Raw genomic sequence first — 22183 nt, 5'->3', positions numbered from 1 at the left:
TGCTCGAAATTAATTTACAATGCGTTAACACGACAGGCTATTACTATTAATTTTTATTTAGCATATTTTATTCAATGGAATTATCCACTGATTTCTTTACTGTCTCATTCAAGAAAACATAAAATTACACATTTGGCTCCGATGAGCGGAAACGTACACAGGGGGCAACGTGTACTAAAAACATCTGTTTTGAGAGAACAGCGCAAACATCGTCTGCTGCACAGACGGACACACGGGATGCCGGACTGGTTGGGCGACTTGTTTTTAACAATTTAACAACATTTCCCACTCATTTTATTGTTCGTGGATCATCCGAGCTTCAAAATGGATGGGTCGACGTATGTGGAGTACATGAAGATCGCCCTTGTCTGTGTGATGTGGTATCTGTGTAGTGCCAGTGACAACATCATTGGCAAAGTTGTGCTTTCCGACTTTCCCTACCCAATGACAATGACAATGATTCAACTGCTGACCACTTCTGTGTTCCTGGCACCGTTTTTGCCGTGTGTCGGCGCCACAAAGAAAGGACAATATGACCGGCGTTACTTTTTCGTCATGATTTTGCCACTTGCTTTTGGCAAGTTTATCTCTTCCGTGTCATCATACATCAGTATATGGAGAGTCTCCGTTTCTTATGCACATACAGGTACAAATGGGTAATCTTGAACTTTAGCGTGTTAAATTCATAGCTCAGAATTCAGAGGCATTTAAGTCTCCAAATTTGTAGAACCTGCACTTGTAATCATAACAAGTCATTTTAGATCCTTTTGAAGTTACGGAATGAACTCTGATGAACTGTACGAATGCATTTCGTTTACATGGATGGATCCGTACGAGCGAACAAGGGAGACAACTCTTTCGTGTAAATGATGTCCCATGGTTGACAACGTACGTCATTTTCGGTGCATTTTCGTCGATTGAACAACCAAATTAATTAATTATGCTTAAGTTTGAAGCTCAATCCGTCAATTAATTTCACGACAAATGTTCTTTGGCTTGCTTACATGGACTTGTATCAAAAATAAGTAGGCCTAAAGAATGTCACAAAAACTGGTGTGTGGTTTACGCATGCTAAATAGCCATTCGAACCAACTGTGTCATTTAATGATGTTAAATGCTGGTGCGAGTGTGTTCCATAAGGTTAGAATTGCCTATTTCATGAAAGATTCTATCCTTTTGTAAACCTCATTTGAGGCGGAGTGAGGCTTTAAACTAAGTTAACAAAGCACACCACCCCTACCCCATCACCTCACCTCCTCCACCCTGCTGAAAGAGTAATTAGGCCTAAAAAAAAAAATAGGTGTGGTTACGGTAACCCGACCTACCCTATTTTTAGGGGCCGACCCTATAATTTTTTATTACATTTGTCAAAAAAAGAAAACAAGTCGCGTAAGGCGAAAATACAATATTTAGTCAAGTAGCTGTCGAACTCACAGAATGAAACTGAACGCAACGCAACGCAGCAAGACCGTATACTCGTAGCATCGTCACTCCACCGCCCGTGGCAAAGGCAGTGCACGTGGAATTGACAAGAAGAGCGGGGTATTCGTTGCGCTGAGAAGGATAGCACGCTTTTCTGTACCTCTCTTCGTTTTAACTTTCTGAGCGTGTTTTTAATCCAAACATATCATATCTATATATTTTTGGAATCAGGAACCGACAAGGAATAAGATGAAAGTGTTTTTAAATTGATTTCGAAAAAAAAAATTTGATAATAATTTTTATATATTTAATTTTCAGAGCTTGTTTTTAATCCGAATATAACATATTTATATGTTTTTGGAATCAGCAAATGATGGAGAATAAGATAAACGTAAATTTGAATCGTTTTATAAATTTTTATTTTTTTTTACAATTTTCAGATTTTTAATGACCAAAGTCATTAATTAATTTTTAAGCCACCAAGCTGAAATGCAATACCGAACCCCGGGCTTCGTCGAAGAGTACTTGACCAAAATTTCAACCAATTTGGTTGAAAAATGAGGGCGTGACAGTGCCGCCTCAACTTTCACGAAAAGCCGGATATGACGTCATCAAAGACATTTATCAAAAGAATGAAAAAAACGTATGGGGATTTCATACCCAGGAACTCTCATGTCAAATTTCATAAAGATCGGTCCAGTAGTTTAGTCTGAATCGCTCTACACACACACACACACACACACACGCACACACATACACCATACCCTCGTTTCGATTCCCCCTCGATGTTAAAATATTTAGTCAAAACTTGACTAAATATAGAAAAAGAAAAAAAAAAACGAGTGCAGAAAACCCAATGAAAGCGACAGCGCTCGAGTCGCACACTTATTTCCCTGTCAAGTAGGTTTAATTTGTACACATTAGAAAAAAAAGTTAAAAAAAAAAAGTGATTGCCTACCTTCCTACCCTATTTTTTTTGGCTATGTTACCGTAACCACACCTATTATTTTTTTTTGGCCTTAGTGTGATTATGAAACCCACTACAGTGGAACCCCCCTTTTAACTAAGACACCTCTTGGGGCGGGGATATAGCTCAGTTGGTAGCGCGCTGGATTTGTATTCAGTTGGCCGCTGTCAGCGCGAGTTCGATCCCAGGTTCGGCGGAAATTTATTTCACAGAGTCAACTTTGTGTGCAGACTCTCTTCAGTGTCCGAACCACCCCCCGTGTATACTACATTGGGTGTGCACGTTAAAGATCCCACGATTGACAAAAGGGTCTTTCCTGGCAAAATTGCTTAGGCACAGTTAATAATTGTCTACCATACCCGTGTGACTTGGAATAAGGCCGTGAAAGGTAAATATGCGCCGACATGGCAGCAATCTACTGGCCGTATAAAATTTCATCTCACACGGCATCACTGCAGAGCGCCTAGAACTGTACCCACGGAATATGCACGATATAAGCCTCATTGATTGATTGATTGATTGACCTCACCCCCTTTCAGACTCACTCCTATATAAAACCCTATTGTTTCAGATTTTTGGAGGTTACAAAAACATTCTATGTTCAGGAGGATAAGGCAAAAAAAAAAATATGTCTGTTTCCGGTAACCCGACCGACCCTATTTTTAAGCGCCGACCCTAAAGGTTTTTTTCGCTTTTCGTAAAAAAAATTTTTTTTAAATGAAGTCAAGTACAGTGGAACCCCTCACAAGGACCCCCCTCTCTAACGACTACCCCGCCACAACAACCCTTTTTTTTGTAACCGATATGTTTCCTTATACAGTTGTCACCAGTGTAGCGACCACCCCGCTCTAACGTCTAAGGACCGACCTATAACAGCTTGTGTAACGACTTTGTCAGACAAAGCCAAGACTCTCAGTCAGCTTAACGCATCACTGACAAACCGGTTATAACCAGTTATAACCGTCTCGCGTAAGCAAAGGCACTAAACCACTCAGAGGTGCAGAGGTGTGATGGTTGGGTGGGCTGAGTAAACATCACAAACCAATCATCGAGAAAACAAACTCACGTGACCAACATACACCGTTCAACTCAGTCAGAATAGACAGTCTTTGGACAGAAGAGCAGTGGAGATCGACATGGCGTCTACAAATAAAATAAAATATTTAACTCTCGAAAATCGAGTGAATGTTGTGAACAGACACAAAAAGGGAGAAAGTGCCATCGCGATTGCAAAAAGTCTTGATGTTGGAAAATCGCAAATTCAAAGAATTATCCAAGACAAAGAAAACATTCTGAAAAGGTGGGAAAGTGGTGACAATGCCGATCGAATGCGATCAAAGCGGCAGAAGACAACATACTCTGACGTAAATGAAAAGGTTTGGGATTGGTTCCTGGCTGCCAGAAAAAAAGAATTTTCCCATCTGCCTGTGCCGCGAGATCAAAGGCAGGTCCATTGTCATAGCTGGGTGGCCTTGTTTATAGACACTGACCTTCTTCCCAGGGGTCATTGACCCAGTTTTAGCTATGAGAGGTGGTTCCCCTTTCATATCTGAGAGAGGAAACACTTCCTGCACCCGGGTCAGTAACCGAGTTTAACCTATGGGGAGTTTAACCTATGGGGCGGTCTCTTTGATGTCTTGAGAGGAAACTTGGCCAGGGTAGTACATGCACCAGAACTGGTGGACACCAAGGACAATGTCAAACAAAACATGAAATCAAGCAGTTTGCTTGAGGAAACGGTCGTCAGCAACTCAAACTTCTCCGTTTTCTTTTTTTAAGAAAATCTGAGGTGACTTTCTTTGTGGCCCCCTGACCCCACCCCCTCCCTCTGTAAGGACCCCCCTCCATAAGGACCGATTTTTGTCAACATTTTCAAGGTCGCTAGAGAGGGGTTCCACTGTATACTTTATTTAGTTTCAATATATCAAGGTCAAAACCATGTGCTAAATAATTGTAAATGTAAGTAAACTAAGGAAGCGTTTAAAAAAAAATTAATAAACACGTAAAAAGACGTTAACAAAACGTAAGAAAAAGTTTTTTTAGTTTTTTTTTTAATAATTTTTTTTTTTTTTTAAATAAAAAAAAAACACCGACCGACCGACCCTATTTTTTTCGGCAATGTTACCGAAAACAGACATATTTTTCTTTTTGGCCTAAACTAAGGTTGGTCCGGGAATCGGAAGCATTGAATTTTTTCACTTGGACAATTTGAACGACCTCCCCCTTTTAAGAAACTACTTTTTCCGACTCACTGTTCATGAGATCTGTAAATTTACCACAAATTTAAGACTCCGTTTCATATTAAAAGGGGATTCCACTGTACCTTGGTACCTTGGTAAAAAAGACTAACAGCTTGCATTTTAAACATGCTATGAATATAATGATGGACATGTATCATGGCTGTTGCAGGGATGTCGTTAGGCGTCGGACATCGGTCATAGTCCGATTAACTGCCGCCAATGTCCGATTCATTATGGTCAGGTGTCGGTCAGATGTTCTAACATACTTCGTAGACAGCGGAGAGAGTCTGTTTAAATTTTGTTTGCATCGGTCACAGTGTTTACATTGCACTTAATTCAGATTACAGATCTGGGCCTTACCAGAATCTTGCAGCTATGTACTCAAGAGCACAACACTAGGTATCCCTTTTCGCATTCAGAAAAATGTGTAAACCACACTAAACCAGCCCCAGACACAGCAACACATTTGCAACAAGAACTGTTCTAGTGCATCGGTAACTGATAGACATAGAGAGAACAGTGGCTAGCAGACGATGATGTGTGTGACCACAATGTCAGTCACGTAAAATGATCTATCCAAATTCATGAAGCCGGTCAAATGTCCTAGGATTAATGCTAATGAGGTTACGACAGTTGTCCGATTCACAAACATTTGTAGTAACATATCCCTGCTGTTGACCCTGAACTGTTTAGCAGAGTAAGTTAATGGTCCATGAAGCCAGTTATTATTCTGGTGATGATTATCAGTATGATACCATCAAAACTAAGTGAAAGATGATTTTTTGTTTGGTTTGTTTGCTTAACGCCCAGCCGACCACGAAGGGCCATGAGTGAAAGATGATGGGTTTAGGTTTTATGTGATGTGCCAAAGCAAGTATGTAACTGATACACTGCCGAACTAAAGTTAAGGGCCAGAAGAAGAATCATCTCTCATAACACAACAAATCAAAGCAACACCTTCAACCCTTGAAATGTTTTAATACGACATGTAACCGTTCGAGTCATGTAAACAAAATCACCAACAAAGAAATTTCATTTGCGCAGCAACCGTCGGAAGTACCCCACCCCCCTTTCGAAAAGTGGCAAGAAAGTTCTGTCAGTTTGTTCAAGTTCAGTAACGGGTGTGGCCACCCCGGGCTGCAAGGCATTCACCGATCCGTGAGCGCATTGAGTTTACATGGTTCTGGAGCATCTGTTGAGGGATTGCCGTCCACTCCTGCTGCAGGAATTGGAAGAGCTGGTCCACATCAGCAGGTGGGGGGTGATTATCCCTCACCCGGTATCCAATGATGTCCCAGAGGTGTTCTATGGGCGCCAAGTCGGGGGATCGGGCTGGCCAGTTCATCCTCACAATCTGCTGACGCTGCAGAACATCTTGGACCACCCTAGCGCGATGAGGGGTCGCGTTATCGTCTTGGAGCATAGCGCCGGCACCCATGGCTTGCAGTGTAGGGATGATTTGAGGCCTCACGATATCATCCCTGTACCGCATTCCGGTAAGATTGCCTCTAATACGGTACAGGGGGGTCCTCTCGTGCAGATGGAAGCCAGCCCACACCATAACTGAACCGCCTCCATACCTGTCATGTTCCTGGACACAGGCATCGATGAAACGTTCACCCGGACGTCTCCAAGCGCGTATGCGGGCATCACAGGAAGAGAGAGTGAACCGGGACTCGTCTGTAAAGAGTACCCTGCCCCACTGCTGTCTGTTCCAACGCCGATGGTTGCGGCAGAACGCCATTCTGGCCCGGCGATGACGTGGTGTGAGGGGCGGACGGACGACAGTTCTCCTTGAGTGCAGGCGCACCTCACGCAGACGACGGGTCACAGTCATGCGACTGATGGTGACGTTGGTAGCGGCCCTGAAGTTGCCTATCAACGTCCTGCGGGTGTTGGTTCGGTTACGTAGAGCCAAGAGCTGGAGGTAGCGATCGTCTCTTCGATCTGTACATCTTGGGCGCCCAGACCGAGGTCGCTCAACAGCACTTCCGGTAGTCTGGAAGCGTTGGTGGAGCCGCTGAATAACAGAGTGGCTCACTCCTAGCCGTCTGGAAACTTCTCTGCCAGACACGCCGTCCTGCAGCCATCCCAGTGCCCGTCCTCGATCCAATGTTGTCAGTTTCGTTCTTGGAGGCATGCTTACTCAGAGCTCTGGTGCGCGCCCCTAAATACCCATTCCTGTGCAACTTTCGTTGAGGAGTTTTCAGTATAGCCATGGTTTGCTCGTGCACCATGCCAAACACCGACTGCAATACTGCTTCTTCAGCTAAAGTCGAGCAAATTTTATAGGAAATTATCGTGTTTTGACAACCTTTTCACTGCCCCTAAAAACGGTGTTGCTGAACTGCAATGCGTGCAAAACAAGGTCAGGCACGTGCAGCAGTGAGACAGGCTTCTGGAAAACCCAAGTTGGCCATTTTTTCGTCATGCAGTGTTGGCATAAAAAATAACAACGGAAAGCTGCGCAAATCAAAGGCCGGCCCTTAACTTTAGTTCGGCAGTGTATCATAATGACAATACAGTAATCACCAACAGGGCTTCTCATTTTAACAACTTAATGGGAAGGCTGCATAATATAAGTTTGTTTGATCGAATGTTAGTATCCCCCCCTCTTGAATTAATTATTTTACTGAGAGTTCCAACGAAAGTCTTTCTTTGCTGCTTGTTTCATGCAGATTTACTTTTTTTTAAACAAAGAAATATTTGTTTACTTAGTTAGACAGGAAAGAACAAGCAGCATGTGCACTACATATTAAGCAAAACATATTCCTTGATGTTGAACTACACTGATTCAGTTAATAAAACTCTCAGTTGCCCAAGTTCCAAACTTACTTAGTAAAGAAGAATATTACAGGAGGACGTGAAGATAGTTATTCAGTGAGTGTATGTGCTGGTGATGTTTTCACAACAGCTCTGACTTGGAAAGAATGCTTTCAGGGCCCCCTGCTTCTGACCTCAAACGTCTACAGCAAGGTCCTGCTAAAAAACGTTTTAAAACAGCACTGTCATTTGCGTAGCTAGTATTTAACTGAGACCTATCGAAAAGTAAAAACTATGTTTCGATGGATAAATCTCCTGCACAAATTACTTATGAATTGGTGATTTTTAACATCTGGGAGCGTGCAGATAATTTCCAGTACAGGGAACCCAGTGATATAAAAAATAATTGTTTTCTCAGCCATTTAGCAGAGTAATTTAAAATTAGTGGAAACAAGAATATTAAAGATTGTTACACACATTTGATATTCAAAATGTCTTCTGAAAAAGAAAGATCACGTGACCAGTAGTACATGTATAGGAACAAATGGGAGAACAAGTAGAATACATATTCTCTACAGCTGCCCATTTTTTGGAGTCAATAAAGCTGACTGAATTGCATTTTAGGTATGTATAATCAGAACCAATAATATTAACAGAAGTCCAATAACCATGCTTTTCAAAAAGGAAAGGGTGTGTGCAACATCTGTTGTTAAGCTAGTGGTACCGTGGAACCTCCATTTTAAGACCCCCCCACCCATTTTAAGACCCCCCACCCATTTTAAGACCCCCACCCCACCCATTTTAAGACCCCCACCCATTTTAAGACCCCCACCCCACCCATTTTAAGACCCCACCCCACCCATTTTAAGACCCCCACCCCCACCCATTTTAAGACCCTCCACCCCCACCCATTTCAAGACCCCCCCACCCCCACCCATTTTAAGACCCCCCACCCCCACCCATTTCAAGACACCCCACCCATTTTAAGACCCCCCCACCCCCACCCATTTCAAGACACCCCACCCCCACCCATTTCAAGACCCCCCCACCCCCCCCATTTTAAGACCCCCCACCCCCACCCATTTTAAGACTTCCTTCATTTTAAGATCCTGTTTTCTTAGACTTAATTCTGTTCATAAACTCCGTAAATTTACCCCCACTTTAAGATTCCCTCCTTTTTAAGACCTGATTTTGTCAGATTGTTGGAGGTCTAAAAGGGGAGGTTTCGCTGTATCCTTTAATTCTTCTGCACAATAATGTGTGATTTTTTCCCTTACCGATCCCACAAAGCCAGTCACACCTGTGTCAAAATTGCAACTTGTTGTCCCTCTGGGATCAATGAGAAATGTTCCACACCTGTCACAGCCACAGGCTAAATCTGCTTACTCAGACTTGTTTCCACAGCCTTGTCTGAAAGAATTGCCTCCCTTCTGTTTGTTGCGTACTTTTTTGTAAGATACTAGCTGTACCTGTTGTTTGTTTGTTTTTAAAAACCTTTCCAGTAATTCCCTGGAACTGTCCTTAATGAAGATTATTTCTTTCTTTTATCATAAAATTACGCTCATAGCATGTGTTTTATTACACGCAAGCACACTAAAAATATGCACACTCAGTGACACACACACACACACACACACACACACACACACACACACACACACACACACACACACACACACAGAAACCAGCTTTATAGAGATATATATATATATTATATATATATGTTAATTAGTAGACAAACTGTATGCATCGTTTTGTTCTTGTGAAATGTCTTAGTTATATTGGTCACACAAGTCTGCTTAGCAATATAATGTTTATCCAGACAGTGTTTGTCTAAAATGGATTATGCAGAGTGTGTGTGTTTCTCTCTCTCTCTCTCTCCCTCTCTCTCTCTCTCTCTCTCTCTCTCTCTCTCTCTCTCTCTCTCTCTCTCTTTTCTCACTCTCTGTCTACCTCCCCTCCCCCTCTCACTCACTCTCTCTCTGTGCTTTGTTGTACAGGATCATTGCAAAATTGCAGCAAAAATGATTGGCTCACTGATATAGTATACATTATAAACCTAAAACACCATCTGTGCATGCCCGTTGCGATATAACCTTGAATGGTTGAAAAAGACGTTAAACACCAAAGTCAAGAAAGAAAGAAAGAAAGAATCTGTGCATGTTGTTTCAGTGAAGCAACACTACTGCTTCTCACAGATAGTCTTCTTCTTCTTCGTTCATGGGCTTAGACTCCCTCGTTCACTCATATTTTTAGCATGAGTGGATTTTTACGTGTATGACCGTTTTTACCCCGCCATTCAGGCAGCATACGCCGATTTCGGGGGAGGCATGCTGGGTATTTTTGTGTTTCTATAACCCACCGAACTCTGACATGGATTACAGGATCTTTTCCGTGCGCACTTGGTCTTGTGCTTGCGTGTACACACGAAGGGGGTTAAGTCACTAGCAGGTCTGCACATAAGTTGACCTGGGAGATTGGAAAAATCTCCACTCTTAACCCACCAGGCAGCAGCGACCGGGATTTGAACTCACGACCTCCCGATTAGGAGGCCGACATCTTACCACCACGCCACTGCGCCCGTCTCTCACAGATAGTGAGACTGATAGAACACAGCATAGACGGGCGCTATGGCAGGGTGGTAAGACGTCGGCCTCTTAATCGGAACGTCGAGGGTTCGAATCCCGGTCGCGGCCGCCTGGTGGGTTAAGGGTTGAGATTTTTCCGATTTCCCAGGTCAACTTATGTGCAGACCTGCTAGTGGCTTATCCCCCTTCGTGTGTACACGCAAGCACAAGACCAAGTGCGCACGAAAAAGATCCTGTAATCCATGTCAGAGTTCGGTGGGTTATAGAAACACGAAAATACCCAGCATGCTTCCTCCGAAAGCGGCGTATGGCTGCCTAAATGGCGGGGTAAAAACGGTCATACACGTAAAATTCCACTCGTGCAAAAACACGAGTGTACGAGGGAGTTTCAGCCCACGAACGCAGAAGAAGAAGAACACAGCATGAAACAGGATATTGTGCAAAACAATCTGTTAATGTTTGTGAACATCCAGTATTTTTCTGTTTCAGTGAAAGCAACACTGCCGTTATTTACTGTGATACTTGCAAAACTGATCCTTGGGGAGAACCAGATATTAACAGTAAGTACATTAGTTACAAGACTTAGGATTGTGGAGGGGTTGGTGGTGGGGTGTGTGAGTGTGTATGACTGTGGAAGGGGGTGGTGGTGGTGGTGTGTGTGAGTGTGTATGACTGTGGAAGGGGGTGGTGGTGGTGGTGTGTGTGAGTGTGTATGACTGTGGAAGGGGGTGGTGGGGGTGGTGTGTGTGTAGATATGTTAGGTTTGAGGAATTATTTGATTGGTTGGCTGTGTGTGTCTTGTGTCATCGTTTTCGTCTATTTTCAGATCAGAAAAATGTATGCATTTTATCAGTCACTTATATTTCAAATTGCATTTATAGATAGCTTTAATACACAATTGAGCAATGAGTTCACCTTTACATTTATGTTGAAAATGTATATTGCACACTAGCAAACAATGTGCTTTTTCTTGCAGGTGTATTTTAGCTTGATACCGATCATCACAGGTGTGGGTGTTGCAACAATGACAGAGGCGTCCTTCGATTCTGTGGGACTGGCATCCGCCCTGACAGCCACCTTATGTTTCTCACTGTTGACTATTTTTACTAAAAAGGTAAGCTAATAGCTATGGTACATCGTTGACTATTATTTACAAAAAAGGTAAGCTGATAGCTATAGTAAATCCTTCCAAGTTAAATTGCCTTTTTCCTCTAATATGTGACCCTCCACCACGAAATGAGTCGCATGTCACCTCGCGCGGTTCTGCGCTAGGCTCGATATAAGTCCGGAGAGTGTATGGTAACAGCGTGAGGGTCACCTTAGTCACAGGCTTATAACTCAAACAGTGTTCGCTCTTTTCTAAAACGGTTTTCACCACTGGATAGAGCATAAAAAACTCTTTAGGAAAATGTAAAAATATGAAAATCATGCAAAGGTGACATGCGACTCATTCCGTGGTGGAGGGTCACATAATATTATTAGCTTCTTCTTAATGAAACTATTCTTTAAAGTAATCAAATCTGCAAAGATTGTGTACAGTTGAACACCCATTTTAAGACTTCCAAAAATCGGAGAAAATCTGGTCTGAAAAAGGAGGGACTGAGTCTTAAAATGGGGGTAAATGTACAGAGGTTATGAACAAAAAGTCGGAGAAAACAGGGTCTTAAAAAGGAGGAAGTCTTAAATTCAGTGGTCTTAAAAGGGGGGTTCAACTACATGTACCTCTGGCCTGAGGCTAGCTACAAAAAAAATGTTTTTGACACAAGCTGCATCTTTATTTGGGCATTAACTATGAATATAAAACTTGGCGAGATGATTGAGTAGATGTCAATGTATAACTGTCTGATGTACGAATGGTGATCTTATGAGCTACCTTTGAATTCTTGTGGAAGGAGTATACAGCCATGTGTATCGGACAGGGCAGGGAGTGGGGGGGAGGGGGATTCACCTTAATGGTGTTTGTGTGTGTGGACTTTTTCTTTTAATTTGTCAAAAAATCTTTGTATGTAAATACTCAGAAGCTATGATGAAGATCTTCAGGGAGTTTTCAGATGCGTTTTACTTTAAGTTTTCATTTCATTTTCATTTCATTTTTATTACTTTATTGTCCCATCGCTGCGAAATTCGGGTCGCTTCCTCCCAGTGGAAAGCTAGCAGCAACGGAGTCGCGCTACCCAGGTGTCTGCGTGTTTAGGTGTATTCAGCCACCTGCACTTAAGGCAGAATGACCAAGGTCTTTTACGTGCCATTGTGATGACACGGGGGTGGGACATGGCTTCCGTCTCTGGGTCTGCACATTAAGTTGACCCGTGTCCGTCCCGGCCCGGATTCGAACCAGCGACCTTTCGATCACAAGTCCAGTGCACTACCAACTGAGCTACCGGGCCCCCAGTTGACGTTTATATCATAATTCTAGTGGTCATTATCTGCAAAGTGATGACGTTTTTATATGTACACTTACAATTATTATATGTGTTCCTCAGTGTTTGAAGGAGACAGGCTACAATCACCTTCAACTGCTGGTCTTGATCAGTCGAATAGCCACAGCCTGTTTTCTGCCATTCTGGGCCCTGGCAGATTTGCCCAGAATTATACACAACACAGAATTTGTAAGTCTCATTTTTCGGTGGAGGGTGTCGTTTTGCATAGTACATCGATCAGTGTGTGTCTGTCTGTCTGTGTGTGTGTGTGTGTGTGTATTTTTCTGTCAGTCTCTCTCTCTCTGTCTCTCCTCACTCTCTCTCTCACTCTCTCTCTCTCTCTCTCTCTCTCTCTCTCTCTCTCTCTCTCTCTCTCTCTCTCTCTCTCTCTCTCATGGCATTCACAGCTTTGTTGCGTCAGTGCAATCTACTCTATAATTCTTAACTCATGTCAAATGAACTTACATTTTTCATTTAAGCAATGTATTGTATGTAAATTGATGATATGTTCTTACTTTCATTTCTATTATAATCATGTAGCAGTAGTTTGTTTTCTTTACTTGCTTATTCTTTAGCAATTTTAGACTAGTCCCTCTTTTGGGCGAGGGCCAGATGTAAAAAAGCAGATCACTGCTTACTCTATTACCCTCGTAAAATAAAGAATTGTTCTTGTTCTTGTTCGTGTTCTCTCTCTCTCTCTCTCTCTCTCTCTCTCTAACTTTTTTTTTTTTTTTTTTTTTTTTTTTTTCCTCTTTGTCTGATTTAATAACCATGTTTTTATGTTTTTGCTTTGCTTCTTCTTCTGCTTCAATATTATGCACTGGTTAGTTAATTCCCTCTTGGGCGAGGGCTGGATGAAAAAAGATCTTTGCTGTATCTACTCCATTACCCTCGAAAAATAAAGTTGGTTCGTTCGTTCGTTCGTTCGTTCTCTCTCTCTCTCTCTCTCTCTCTCTCTCTCTCTCTCTCTCTCTCTCTCTCTCTCTCTCTCTCTCTCTCTCTCTCTCTCTCTCTCTCTCTCTCTCTCTCTCTCTTTTGTTGTTGTTTTGTTGGTCCCCCTATCGTTTGATTTCCCAAACCACACGTACCCTTTCGCAGTGAACCCTATGTTTACGCGAAAAAACATTCTGACTTCTGACTTCTTTCTCTCTGTGTGTCTCCTCTCTGTCTCTTTCTCTGGCTCACTCTGTCTCTTTCTCTGGCTCACTCTGTCTCTTTCTCTGGCTCACTCTGTCTCTTTCTCTGGCTCACTCTGTCTCTTTCTCTGGCTCACTCTGTCTCTTTCTCTGGCTCACTCTGTCTCTTTCTCTGGCTCACTCTGTCTCTTTCTCTGGCTCACTCTGTCTCTTTCTCTGGCTCACTCTGTCTCTTTCTCTGGCTCACTCTGTCTCTTTCTCTGGCTCACTCTGTCTCTTTCTCTGGCTCACTCTGTCTCTTTCTCTGGCTCACTCTGTCTCTTTCTCTGGCTCACTCTGTCTCTTTCTCTGGCTCACTCTGTCTCTTTCTCTGGCTCACTCTGTCTCTTTCTCTCTGACTCCCCCTCTCTCTCTTTCTCTCTCTTTACTGTTGTATCACTCCTTAATAAATATATGTGCTCCCTTCATCTGTACAGGTCTGTTTGCCTCCCCCCCCACCCACCCACCCCTCTCCTCCCCCTTCCCTTCACCCTCCTCTTCATAGTCCCGGCCTAGTGTTACCTGAGGTTTAGGTTGAAGAGAATCCAACAATTTTCTTTTCACCATGTCCTGGCCAGTGAGCATAATGTTAGGGAGTGCACTTATAACAGCCCCTAAACTGGGCACATTACATTTTGGGTGGAAGACATCGTAAATATTCATGAGCGGGAGCCAGGAGGCTCACAAACCATTTTATGGGACACATGAAAAGTGAAGCCCTGTAGGACTGAGCGCTGATAATGCTTGCATCCTTGACTCATTGAATTTCATGGCCTTTTCTTGGTGAATAAAATTGGATATGCATTCAGATGATGAAATGTTTAGTGGTGTCTGGGTCAGTGATGGGTCAGGTATACTTAACAGAAGATGTTTTAGGTTTATAGACTGTCTTCAATAGGGTGGGATGCGTGTTTGTCACTGTGTGTGTGTGTGTGTGTGTGTGTGTGTGTGTGTGTGTGTGTGTGTGTGCGTGTCTGCCTGTCCATGTGGTCAAATCTGTGAGTTCAGACTGAGAAAATCAGGTGTTAATAAGGAGGGAGTCTTAAAATGGGGGTGAATTTACTGTGGAAAATATGAGAAAATCAGGTGTTAATAAGGAGGGAGTCTTAATATGGGGGTGAATTTACTGTGGAAAATATGAGAAAATCAGGTGTTAATAAGGAGGGAGTCTTAAAATGGGGGTGAATTTACTGTGGGAAATATGAGAAAATCGGGGTCTTTAAAAGTAGGTAGTCTTACTTTGGTGGATTTTTTAAAATGGGGGGCGGGAGGGGGGGGGGGGTGTGGATGTCCACAGTATTTTCAACAAGAGTATAAGTTAGAGTTCTGAACAAGTCTCCTGTGATTATTTTATCTTGATGTGAGTTGTGACTTGAATTTTAACGATGTCCACTATTTTATTTATTTATTATTCATTGATTGAGGTTTTGTTGTTTTGAATTGTCTGTGTGTGTATGTGCACGTGCGAGATGTGTGTGTGTGTGTTTTGCATAATCACATTTCACTGTGACTTCTTCACACTGTCTCTTTCTGATTGCAGTTAAATAGCGGCAAAGTGATACAGACTATGGTGCTGCTGTTTTGCGATGGTCTGTTCAACATGATGCATAACGTCTTCGCCTTCACGGTTCTCGCCCTGGTTGCCCCCCTTTCTTATGCTGTCGCCAACGCCACCAAACGAATCGTCATCATTAGCGGTTCCATCCTGATTCTGCAGAATTCTGTCACGCCGATGAATGCAATCGGTATGCTGATTGCTGTGTTTGGCGTCCTATGTTACAACAAGGTATGTCGTGTGTTGGGTGTTTAAATACAATTTTTGAAAATTAACTGATTAACGAGGTGAAGTCTTGAGAAATGTAATGTTGTACTGTGTTAACATACATTTTTTGGAAATTAACTGATAACGAGGATAAGTCAAGAGCAGTGAAATGTTGTGTGTTTACATACATATTTTGGAAATTAAGGTATAATGAGCAGAAGTCGATAGAAGAATTAAACAGGAGAAGCATTCTCTCACCAAGATTTACTGATGTTGGGGCGCTTAGTGAAAGTGCTCTTTTATTGTTTGTTGGATCTTGCTGATCTGTGTGTGTGTGTGGCTGGCGGGCTGGCTAGCTGGCTGTGTCTTTGTGTGTGGCTGGCGGGCTGGCTAGCTGGCTGTGTCTTTGTGTGTCAGCATGTACGTACATATGTACGCCTGTGGACAGGAAGAACCTATACAGTGGAATCCCCCTTTTTAGACCCCCGATTTAAGACTCCCTCCCTTTTGAACACCCTGTTTTTTTCTCCAGATTTGTTGTTCATAATCTCTATCAAATTTACCCCCATTTTTATTCCCCCGAAAGCGGCCTATGGCTGCCTGAACGGCAGGGTAAAAACAGTCGTACACGTAAAAACCCACTCGTGCAAAAACATGAGTTTTGTTTGTTTGTTCATGGGCTGAAACTCCCACGACTTTTACGTGTATGACCGTTTTTACCCCGCCATTTAGGCAGCCATACGCCGCTTTCGGAGCAAGCATGCTGGGTATTTTCGTGTTTCTATAACCCACCGAACTCTGACATGGATTACAGGATCTTTTTCGTGCGCACTTGGTCTTGTGCTTGCGTGTACACACGGGGGTGTTCGGACACCGAGGAGAGTCTGCACACAAAGTTGACTCCGAGAAATAAATCTCTCGCCGAACGTGGGGACGAACTCACGCTGACAACGGCCAACTGGATACAAATCCAGCGCTACTGACTGAGCTACATCCCCGCCCCCCCCCCCCCCCAAAAAAAAAACCAAAAAAACAAACAAACATGAGTGAACACGGGAGTTTCAGCCCATAAACGAAGAAGAAGAACCCCCATTGCAAGACTCCCTCCTTTTTAAGACCTGATTCTCTGAAGGAGGGTTCCGCTGAACCTTGTCAATGATCCTGTGAGTTGACTTGAATATGAATGGTCTTTGATCTCACACATCACTCTCCCTCCCCTCACAGGCAAAATACGACCAGCACCAGTTAGCGAAACGACAGCAGATCCTTCCGCTAGTACACAGTGACTCCGAACTTCATCACCACGGCATATCCCACATGCCGCACTCCAAGAGCGATGCCAACTTCTTGAAGAACGGCGGCATCGCACATCTCAACGGTACATCACCGCCCCCCATGGCCAATGGACACATCTTGCTGCGTGATTGGCAGGGCAGTGACGAAGGAATAACGTTGATACCTGTTGCTTCTCACACCCCGACGGAGCCCACGGCAAGGGGGTTAACTCCTGTGTCTTCATCACAGCAGGTTCAATACGGCAACCCTACCAGTCGCTTGCATTCCCGTAGCATTCATCATGTGTAGGAAAACCTTGAGCGAAAATTTGAGGATTGACATGAGAGTGATGAATGTGTTTTTATGGTGGGAGGGGCAAGGGGTATTTTTTGTGTAGCACATTGACCAGCCAAAACGGAGCATGAGTAAAATGCTTCCTATGGTATACCAAAGGTGGCAAGCCAAATCTGAGCATGATTTAAATGCTGCCTGTGGCATACCAAAGGTGGTTAACCAAATCTGAGCATGATTTAAATGCTGCCTATGGTATACCAAAGGTGGTTAACCAAATCTGAGCATGATTTAAATGCTGCCTATGGTGTACCAAAGGTGGTTAACCAAATCTGAGCATGATTTAAATGCTGCCTATGGTATACCAAAGGTGGTTAACCAAATCTGAGCATGATTTAAATGCTGCCTATGGTGTACCAAAGGTGGTTAACCAAATCTGAGCATGATTTAAATGCTGCCTATGGTATACCAAAGGTGGTTAACCAAATCTGAGCATGATTTAAATGCTGCCTATGGTGTACCAAAGGTGGTTAACCAAATCTGAGCATGATTTAAATGCTGCCTATGGTGTACCAAAGGTGGTTAACCAAATCTGAGCATGATTTAAATGCTGCCTATGGTGTACCAAAGGTGGTTAACCAAATCTGAGCATGATTTAAATGCTTCCTATGGTATACCAAAGGTGGCAAGCCAAATCTGAGCATGATTTAAATGCTGCCTGTGGCATACCAAAGGTGGCAGGCCAAATCTAAGAAAAAGTTGAATGGGTGAATGGCATTCAAGAGTTTTTATGCAAAAGAGCCGGTGTATGGCGACTGCCTTGTCATCCTTCCTTAGCATAGTGGTTGCGTACAACGATCAGAACAAGCCAACTCTGCTCTTGCAGTTTTCTCCACACATAATAAGAAAAGTACATGGCACAAATATTTGCTGAAGGAGTTAGGGAGATGAGCATGTGTGGAAATGTGTTGGAGTGTTGGACTGTTTCTGTGAAATAGATGGGGGGAATGTTAGAAAGTTGTCAGTTGAAGTGCAGAGTGAAATGTCTGTTTGTGCAGCAGCTGTTCTGTAACGGCTTGATAAGACATTCGTACTTTGTGGTGTTCAGAAGTGTAGGAAATGTGGAGATGAAGTGCTACCTGGAATGAAGATGGGGATTGCATCTCTTTAACTCATTGTCTCCCACTCATATGGCTCTATCTGACCAGGTACGGATATGTTACAGTAAATTCTCAAAACTAGGAAAGTTGCGAAATCCGGGAAAATTTCAGTAAATTTGTGAATTTCCTGTTTCACTCAGGGATTTCACAAATTTCCTAAAAATTCTAGGAAATTTGCGAATTTCCTGAAATGAGCATGCCATTTTTTTCACAAATTTACTGAACAGTGAAAACATTTGTAAAATTCTTAAAAAAAAAATTAAAAAAAGAGTCTGTTTTCTTTATTTTACATTGTGATTTTGATAGATTTACTGTTAGAGGAAAAAGAAAAAGAAAAAAAGTTGATTTGAGCATGATATGAACCGAACATCTACCAACACGCCATGCCAGCCACATGAAAGGAAGGTGAAAAGAGAAAGATAAACTCACTTTGCCAGGTTATAATATTCCCGTCGATTTTTGGTTGCGTTGTTCACGGCTGCAGTCTTGACATCTTCCACAATCTTGTTATATTCCGACTTTGGGATTAAACAATATGTTTTATTTTCCTCACGTTGTCTGAAAAGTTCTGTGGTGAACTTCAGTTCAACATCTGCATTGCCTGCCATCCTGTTGGGCTGCCTATCAGCAAAATGAACCAAATGCGGACTGAGCTGCAAAGGCTTGTGGTCTGTCAGACTTGGTGAGTTCAGGTGTGAGCTGTTTTCACATGAGTTTTCATGATCCCAACACCACAAACTTCTTATGATTTTTTTCTCACTTTCCTTTCATGTGGCTGGCGTGGCGGGTTGGTAGTGTGTGGAACCCAAAAATTGAAGATGTTCGGTTCAAATCATGCTCAAATCAACTTTTTTTTTCTTCTAACAGTAAATCTATCAAAATATCAATGTAAAATAAAGAAAACGGACTTCTTTTTTTTAAGAATGTTACAAATGTTTTCACTGTTCAGTAAATTTGTGAAAAAATAGCATGCTCATTTCAGGAAATTTGCAAATTTCCTAGAATTTTTTGGAAATTTGTGAAATCCCTGAGTGAAACAGGAAATTCACAAATTTACTGAAATTTTCCGGGATTTCGCAAATTTCCTAGTTTTGAGAATTTACTGTAACAGATATATATCCGCTCAGACTGTTAGCTTCAGTCGCTTCCTGTAACGTCCATCTAACGCCTGTATTCCAGCGTGTTGATACACTGTTACTTCACAGTTACTACAATTCTGAGTGACCTGCTGCAGCACAGCTTGTCTCGGCTAAAAAAAACTTGGTCAACATAGGTGGGGTAGAAAGTTTTAAAACATGATGAATTATAGGAATAGCCTGGATAGGAAATGACCCAAGACAGTGGGTGGATACAGGCGGTTCTTCATTTTCTCTGTGAACCCCAGAGCAGTTAGAAGAGAATTCACTTATTTTTCAGTTTAAACCAGGATAATATATTTGCCATTGCTAGTCAGACTGCTGTGGCACGGAAGTGCTGATACTGAAATGCTTTATTGTGATGTTACTTTTAGGCTGGGTAAGGAAGCATGTTGGACCATTCATAGTATTTTTTCTAAAGTTATGGAAAACTGTGGCTCCCTTCTTTTAAGACAAAACAATCTTACAAATCATTATGAACAGAGAATCGAAAAAAAAAGGGGGCTGCGAAAAAGAGGGGGTGGGGGAGGTTTTTAAACTGGAGATCTTACAAGGCTGACAAGATGGTAGTCATCCAGAGAATTACCAACGCATAACAGGGGAAAGCCTGTTCCGCTTCCGATTGTATGAATTTAGTTTTTCAGCAGTTCAGAGCAAGAAAAATGATTTTGTATGTAAGCTTTTGCTTGAATACACGTTTAATAATGGATTTAACCCATCCTAACTTTTGTTTTCTTCTACAGAAAATCTTGGGATAGATTATAACAACAAAAGTTTGTGACTTTCCAAATCTGATTTCAAATTCATTTTGCTGTTGCCTTATATTACTGTTTGTTTTGATTTTGTTATGTACTACCTGTTTGAACAGTTCCAGTGCATGTATTTGCTCTGTTGATCATTTTGTTATGTACTACCTGTTTGAAAAGCTCCAGTGCATGTATTTGCTCTGTTGATCATTTTGTTATGTACTACCTGTTTGAACAGTTCCAGTGCATGTATTTGCTCTGTTGATCATTTTGTTATGTACTACCTGTTTGAACAGCTCCAGTGCATGTATTTGCTCTGTTGATCATTTTGTTATGTACTACCTGTTTGAAAAGCTCCAGTGCATGTATTTGCTCTGTTCATTTTATGTACTACCTGTTTGAAAAGCTCCAGTGCATGTATTTGCTCTGTTGATCATTTTGTTATGTACTACCTGTTTGAAAAGCTCCAGTGCATGTATTTGCTCTGTTGATCATTTTGTCATGTACTACCTGTTTGAACAGCTCCAGTGCATGTATTTGCTCTGTTGATCATTTTGTTATGTACTACCTGTTTGAAAAGCTCCAGTGCATGTATTTGCTCTGTTGATCATTTTGTCCAATTTACATCCGAGATCCCCACCCCATCACCTTTCTACAAGCAAAGAAACACAAGAGTCCACGAACGCAGAAGAAGAAAACTCAACTAGCTTTACTGTTACTGCAGGTCTCTGTGTATTCTCTATGGCTTGCGCCCTCTTATGAAAAGCTACACCCCGTATAAGCTGAGCAGAAGCAATCATTTGTATAGACATGGCCATTTTGAGCGTCTGTCTGATTGCTTCCCTTAGTTAGTTGAAACGTTTGCTTTAGCTTTTTGGGGCGAGGGGGGAGAGTTGTTATCCCAAATATATTGGCACACTTTTTTCACATTCTTCTTATGATTACATTAAATGTGTGAATTTTTATTGTTTCAGTTTCAGGATACAGCTTTCTTGTACATTTAACTTTGGCCTTTTTCTCTTTTTTTCTCCATTTTAGTAATTTATTGAGCAATTTTTACTCTTGTTTACAGCTCTTTAATTACGTGTATATAATAGTCCGAGTGAAATGAAGCCCTCGTGAATTCAATCTTATAGCGAACGACAAGAAGAAGAAAGAATTCAATCTTATTGATGTAATGAAGTATTTTTATGAATTATTGTAACCATGACTGTCCACTGGTGTACACTGATGATTAATGAAGCTGATTGTACAAATGGGGTTACCAAACTTTGTAAAGGTGTAATTAACAAACATATGTCTGAGATTTTTGTACAGGTGTGGTGATTTTCTGTTCGACTTCCAAGATACAGGGTGTTTGAATTGCTACTCGGCGAGAGTTGATGCACCTATGTTTATGCGTTTCCTTTCTGTGTTGATATGTTGATATTGGCATGATTTGGTTCTTGATTACATTTGTTGCAGGAACACATAAACTTGGCTCTGTGATTGTGTAAAAGCTGGTGTTGGGGTCTGATCTTTACATAGTCATCCATTACAAAACAGTTTGTGGAATGAGCTGATGTAAATTTGAATAACAATCAAATCTGTTTATAAAGCTTTGAAAGTGAAACCCCCTTTTAAGGCAAACCCCGATTTAAGACTTCCTCCTTTTTACATTTAGGCAAGTTTTGACTAAATGTTTTAACGTAGAGGGGGAATCGAGACGAGGGTCGTGGTGTATGTGTGTGTGTGTGTGTGTGTGTGTGTGTCTCTGTGTGTGTGTGTGTGTGTGTGTGTGTGTAGAGCGATTCAGAGTAAACTACTGGACCGATCTTTATGAAATTTTACATGAGAGTTCCTGGGTATGATATCCCCAGACATTTTTTTCATTTTTGTTATAAATGTCTTTGATAACGTCATATCCGGCTTTTCCTGAAAGTTGAGGCGGCACTGTCACTCTCTCATTTTTCAACCAAATTGGTTGAAATTTTGGTCAAGTAATCTTCGGCGAAGCCCGGACTTTGGTATTGCATTTCAGCTTGGAGGCTTAAAAATTTATTAATGAGTTTGCTCATTAAAGATGTCATTAAAATCGATTTTTTGCAAACAGATTTAGAATTGATTGCATCGTATTCTTCATCACATTCTGAATCTAAACATATGTCATGTTTACTCTTAAAATGTGATCACAATTAACGAAAATAGATTAATCAGTCTTACAATTAAAATTTAAGAAATCGATCCAAAAATGATGTT

At 41.9% G+C, this 22183-nt stretch overlaps 1 protein-coding gene across 1 annotated transcript; it reads left to right on the top strand.

The window, feature by feature from the left end:
• The first annotated feature begins 159 nt into the window (after positions 1–159).
• On the top strand, positions 160–18185 carry LOC138967473 (solute carrier family 35 member E1 homolog). Its single transcript, XM_070340025.1, has 6 exons — positions 160–646; positions 10470–10540; positions 10957–11094; positions 12464–12589; positions 15116–15361; positions 16562–18185. The coding sequence occupies exons 1-6, from the start codon at positions 325–327 to the stop codon at positions 16919–16921; spliced, it is 1263 nt and encodes a 420-aa protein (XP_070196126.1). The 5' UTR covers positions 160–324; the 3' UTR covers positions 16922–18185.
• The last annotated feature ends 3998 nt before the right edge of the window (positions 18186–22183 follow it).

Source organism: Littorina saxatilis, linkage group LG5 (genome assembly GCF_037325665.1).
Source record: "Littorina saxatilis isolate snail1 linkage group LG5, US_GU_Lsax_2.0, whole genome shotgun sequence".
In the NCBI taxonomy this organism is placed as follows: domain Eukaryota; kingdom Metazoa; phylum Mollusca; class Gastropoda; order Littorinimorpha; family Littorinidae; genus Littorina; species Littorina saxatilis.
Note: the sequence above shows the minus strand (reverse complement) of the source record. Positions and strands in the feature narration are given on the sequence as shown.